The 5778-nt window shown below is 41.2% G+C and overlaps 1 protein-coding gene across 2 annotated transcripts; it reads left to right on the forward strand.

Annotated features, from left to right (window-relative positions):
- Positions 1 to 2859: 2859 nt before the first annotated feature.
- LOC147636716 (phytoene synthase, chloroplastic-like) lies at positions 2860 to 5232 on the forward strand. Of its 2 annotated transcripts, none has more exons than XM_086800198.1 (6): positions 2860 to 3488; positions 3587 to 3637; positions 3766 to 3938; positions 4049 to 4284; positions 4372 to 4564; positions 4681 to 5232. In XM_086800198.1, the coding sequence occupies exons 1-6, from the start codon at positions 3026 to 3028 to the stop codon at positions 4843 to 4845; spliced, it is 1281 nt and encodes a 426-aa protein (XP_086656324.1). In that variant the 5' UTR covers positions 2860 to 3025; the 3' UTR covers positions 4846 to 5232. The 2 variants fall into 2 exon arrangements, with proteins under 2 accessions (XP_086656324.1, XP_086656325.1); XM_086800199.1 differs by having other exon boundaries at positions 3298 to 3465.
- The last annotated feature ends 546 nt before the right edge of the window (positions 5233 to 5778 follow it).

The following is a 5778-nucleotide window of genomic DNA, read 5'->3' on the forward strand; positions in this document are numbered from 1 at the left end:
TTACTTTGTTTGTGCATGTTTATATGTGTGGTGGTTGGCCGACCGCCGCCGCAGGACTTTCATGTGTGAGATCCATCCGACAATGTCCAACAGGTTCTTTGCCACCGGTCGGACTTTTTGGAGATCATGTGCGAGATGCCACTCTGTACGGCGAGGTCCGTTCGGTCACTCTTTTGCTGGACAGAGCCCACCAATCGGAGACATGTGCGCAAGCTAAGAGAAAGTTTGAGTGAGAGGGAGATTGTGTTGTCGTCTTTGTATGCCGTAAGTCATTCGCATAGATGTTTGATACTTTTATATGCTTTCAAAAGTTTTTTTATATTATATTTATGAAATGTATAAATAGAATATAGTTTATCATTAACCACTACTCATATTTGAGGGATACATCCCATCCTACCCACCCCTTATTTGAGGGATACATCCCATCCTACCCACCCCTTATTTCTTTATATTTGATACTTTTATATGCTTTCAAAAGTTATTTTTATATTATATTTATGAAACGTATAAATAGAATACAGTTTATCATCAACCACTACTCATATTTGAGGGATACATCCCATCCTACCGACCCCTTATTTATGAAACGTATAAATAGAATATAGTTTATCATTAACCACTACTCATATTTGAGGGATACATCCCATCCTACCGACCCCTTATTTATGAAACGTATAAATAGAATATAGTTTATCATTAACCACTACTCATATTTGAGGGATACATCCCATCCTACCCACCCCTTATTGGCATAGGTTGGGTATACACTCTATTTTCATGGCTTCATCCACCAATCCCTCTAATAATACGACGCTTGCAAGTATCTTAAATTAAAGCTGTTGCATCTTTCATGCTAAAGAAAAGGAACCAAGACCGGATGCCCTTTTGGAGGCATGGAAAACAACGTTAGACGTGCATGAGCTCTACAAGAAGCTCACAATAGAGAAGGTGGTAGACCTTGCAGATAAGAACATGCTAGAGGTGAAAGCGGCAACAATCATTGGGATATGGAGAGCCTCTAGCATCATCGACGAAGAGGCAAAAGAGGCACCTCTTCGAGGAGAAGTTTCCACCTTCATTGCAAATTTGGGGTAGTTGGAGTAGTCATAGATGATAGTTGAGGCCTAATAGTATTATAAGGTCCCACATGATTTCATATATTGTTGCTTGTGTTCAACATTTCGTAGGTGTTTGTCACAATATGTTGGAGTCTTGTAATTTTTCTTTGGAATATAATGGAAGTTCCATCTTTCTATAGCGTCTTTCTAAAAAAGTAGTAATGAAATTGTAGTAAATTGAGAGAAGAGAGAGATGGTAACTGAGTTCCAATAGTATTATAAGGTCTCAAATGTTTATTGTATTATTGCTTGTGGTCAACGTCTCGTAGGTGGTGGTCATCATATGCAAAGGTCTTGTAATTTTCTTTGGAATATATTGGAAGTTTCATCTTTGTATGGTGTCTTTTTAAAAAAGCATGCCATTAATTTTTAGTAAATTGAGAGAAGAGAGAGAGAGAGAGAGAGAGAGAGAGAGAGAGAGAGAGAGAGAGAGAGAGAGAGAGAGAGAAAGAGTAGAGAGAGAAATTGCTCACCTTAAAACCAAAAAGTGCTCACTAAAAAATGCTTGCCAAAAAAATACACCCTTAAATAAAGTTGAGAGCCAAATACACACTTGTTGAAAGGGCTTACATCTTTGGAATTTTTATATAATGGCTCAACAAGTCATTAATCTTAGCCCAAAATTTAGATACTAGGGAGTGTTTGCCATGTGTCACATCTAACATGTCAATCTTATTCATTTGAATAGTTGAGGAAAATAATATATACAAGGAAGGCTTTTGAGAATATTGACGTGTTTACAATGTACAAGACCATGATTATTGTAATAGCACCAATAATGTTGCTAAGGATGCTTTTATGTTGAGGGTTGTCAAATCATCAATAAGTTTTAATATTGGCATCTCTTTGCATATTGACATTGAGTACAGCCTCATGGAATATTCTTTACTAGTAGAGCTTTATTATAATGTCCATTTTTAATTACCACTCTTCTAGTTTAGGTCCTCTCCAATTATATGGGAGGAGGACTTGGTTCCTCGTGGGTTTTGTGCACCTACCCATGTGGTGCTATTAAGCCCTATACAAATGAATGAACCTCTAAAGATTGTTGATGTATTCATGGGCCACATATAGCTTGAGCTAGTAGCGAACCAAGTCACATGTTGCTTGTTTGTATTCTGTTCTTTCTTAACACCCTTTCTTTCCAGACATTCTTTCTAGAAATCACATATGAAAGTTGTTATGGGGCAAAGAGGGTAAAATGGAAAGGATTACACCCTAGACCTTGATTATCCTAATTGGTTTACAAATTACTACCCGTGCATCATGGCAACATTTATCCAGCCTTAGGTTTTCATTGGACATGAGATCTGCCTTATCTAGGCCAATCATCCTTTTTTTTCCTCTTGAATGTGTAAACCAACGTAAGGCTTCTACATAGTCACATGGAGGGTTGAAATTTGCAAGCTTAACTTAGATTTTAGATCGGAAGGCCTTTAATTGAAATCAATTACGCAACAAACTTTACTTGGGGTTGCCTTGTTTTCAAAGATGGGTTTCGTTTGAAGGAAAAAATGGGACTTTTGGAAGCCCATTGCACCTTTGAAATTTAACCCAATTGATGGTGTTTCAAAATTCGGGTGCATGAGGGGAAGGCTTCAATTTTTTATAATAATAGATAATAATAGATGTGAATATGAAGTAAAATATTCCCGTGTGCATAAGTGGATAGGTGGACACGTGGAGGAAAGGGAGTAGCTGATTGGGTCCTCAAAAATAGTAAAGGCAGTGAGTGCGCGAGAGAGAGCTTATCGTCTGGTCGTGTTCCATTTTGTTCTACCTTTCAAGGTTGCCCATAGCAGTGCAGACCAACACACACACACACACACACACACACACACGTAGTCTTGTCTTTCCCCCCTTGCATCAGTCCATAGCAGTGCAGGCAAACACACACACACACAATGCAAGCTGCCCTGGCTTCATTTGGTGTTGTAGGGGGCGCTTCTGAGCTGAGAGACCTGGAGGATTTTCCGCAGAGGAGAAGCCCCCTCACCTGCGTGTCCTCCTCCGCCCATCCCCAGCAGCAGAAGCAGATACTATTGCAGAGCTGGGCGAGGTCAATTTCTTATGGTAAGATGAGGCGTATGGTCAGGTGCCAGGCGGTGACCGTGGAGGGCGATTTTAGAACAGCCCAGCAATACCGCTCTTCCGAGCAGAGGGTGTACGATGTGGTGCTGAAGCAGGCCGCCCTCATGGCCAAGAGGGCTGCCCAGACCACTACAAGCACTTCGACTACTCCAGCTGAAATGCCCGGGGCAAGATCAGGATCAAAATCGCCCACATGTTTTTCTTCTCCTGTGATCAAAGAGGCTTATGAAAGATGCGGCGAAGTCTGCGCAGAGTATGCCAAAACCTTCTACCTTGGTCGGTTCCTCTTCCCCTTGTTTGCCCTTGCCTGCTGCAAGGATTTGTTTATTACATGGGCTTTTGGTTGATATTTGTAGGTGGCTTTATGTGAATAGGTACAATTCTGATGACACCTGAACGACAACGCGCCATCTGGGCTATCTATGGTGAGCTCCATTGCACCTTCTTTGGCACCCCTCTGTCATCTCCAGACCAGCTTTTGTTTATCCGTGTAAAACCAGGGGTTGGACTGAGAGATTGGCATGCACTTAATGAATGTTATACTTGCATGCAGTGTGGTGCAGGAGGACTGATGAGCTCGTAGATGGGCCAAATGCTCCTCACATAACCCCAGCTGCCCTCGACCGCTGGGAACAGAGACTGGAGGATATCTTCAATGGCAAACCCTACGACATGCTGGATGCTGCCCTTGCAGATGCAGTCACCAAGTTCCCAGTGGATATCCAGGTCAGTTTTTGGATGCATTGTTTAAGCACATCTTGTCATATTTACCCATTTTTAGGCCAGTTTAGTGAGCAGTGTTTGTTGTAGATTTAGATATATTATCTGCATTGCAGCCTTTCCTTGACATGATCGAGGGCATGCGAATGGATCTTGTGAAAGCTCGGTATGAGAATTTTGACGAGCTCTACCTCTACTGCTACTACGTTGCGGGAACTGTGGGCTTGATGAGTGTGCCAGTAATGGGTATTGCACCCCAGTCCAAAGCCACAATGGAAAGTGTCTACAATGCTGCATTGGCCTTGGGAATTGCAAACCAGCTGACAAATATTTTACGAGATGTTGGAGAAGAGTGTGTACCCAGTGACTTTCTTGTGTGATTTAAGTGTTTGTAGGAATTGATGAGCTCCTAGCCAATTAACTACTGTTTTTTGGGCAGTGCTGGCCGTGGAAGGATTTACCTTCCCAAGGATGAGCTTGCACAGTTTGGACTTGGTGAGGAGGACATTTTTGCAGGAAAAGTAACAGATAAGTGGAGGGCTTTCATGAAGAACCAGATTAAGAGAGCTCGCTTGTTTTTTGATGAAGCCGAGAAGGGAGCTCTTGAACTTGACAAGGACAGCAGATTGCCGGTATGTTGTCTAGACATAACTCTTACAATGACAGAAATGTGTTGAATGTCAAATATGCTATGGATTTGATATGTGGCCTTGGAACAAGATCAAATTACCAATGAAACTGTCCACAGGTATGGGCTTCATTGATCTTGTACCGGCAAATCTTGGATGCTATTGAGGCTAACGATTACGACAACTTCACAAAGCGAGCTTATGTAGGGAAGTGGAAAAAGCTCCTCTCTCTTCCAGCTGCTTACGGCCGAGCCTTGTTGCTTCCGCCATCGACTCTGCTTTAGGCAAGCAAGAGCTCTGTCCATGCATAGTACAAACCTAGCCATATGCACTATGTTCAACTGTGCATAATATGAACCCAGCCATATATACATGTTGAATGCTCTTAAGGCTCTCCTTCATGGTTCCACACCCGATGCCCAATCTCCTGTGTCAATTGCATTGTGCAATGTGGCATACCTATGAGTGCAAGGGAGAGGATCTTTAGACAGCATTAGCTATGCAGGGAAGTGACACAGAGAAGAATGTACTTATAACCTACTCAATTCAAGCTCTTCCTAGGTCCTCACATGGGTCAGACTTTGTCGGTACATTATTCTTTTTCCACTGTACATGTGTGCATGTGGTCTTTACTAATTACGCGTCACACAAATGTGAGCTTGTTGCAACTATCTTTTTTCAGGCTGTATTGTAACACAGCTTGGTCTCTTCCAACATACTACTTTCTTGTTTCAAGCTAATATCGTATCTCATTCGACTTTGTAGTGCGTCTTGTCAGTTGTTTTTATGCTCAAGCAGCTTTCTGAGACTTATAACTTTATTTTGGTTCTGTGCTTCACCCTTTTTTTAATGATATCCTCCTCAAACCATAATTTTTGGATCATTTGTAGTTAAGTGTGACTTCGGTGTGTGCCCTTGCTATAGCATGGCAATGTCTGGATGACAGTGAAAATGAGGCGTGCTATATTAACATAAAGTATAAAAGATTTGTGTTTCTCCTTATTTAGAGCTTGCTGGTACATCTAAATTTTCGTAGACATTTATATCTACATAAATAAATTCTTATATTAACCAATGGAACTTGTGGCATGTGGTATGGTTTTGATTTTGTTGAATATTAGATTTAGGAATTCTTGCAAGCCCAAAAGTTAAGAAATGCTACTAAATATATCTACACTTAAAAAGTTACCCTGGATGGATTTAAAGAAATAAAGGTC

Source organism: Cibotium barometz, chromosome 7, assembly GCF_041138505.1.
Source record: "Cibotium barometz isolate CiBa-2024 chromosome 7, ASM4113850v1, whole genome shotgun sequence".
NCBI classification, from domain to species: domain Eukaryota; kingdom Viridiplantae; phylum Streptophyta; class Polypodiopsida; order Cyatheales; family Cibotiaceae; genus Cibotium; species Cibotium barometz.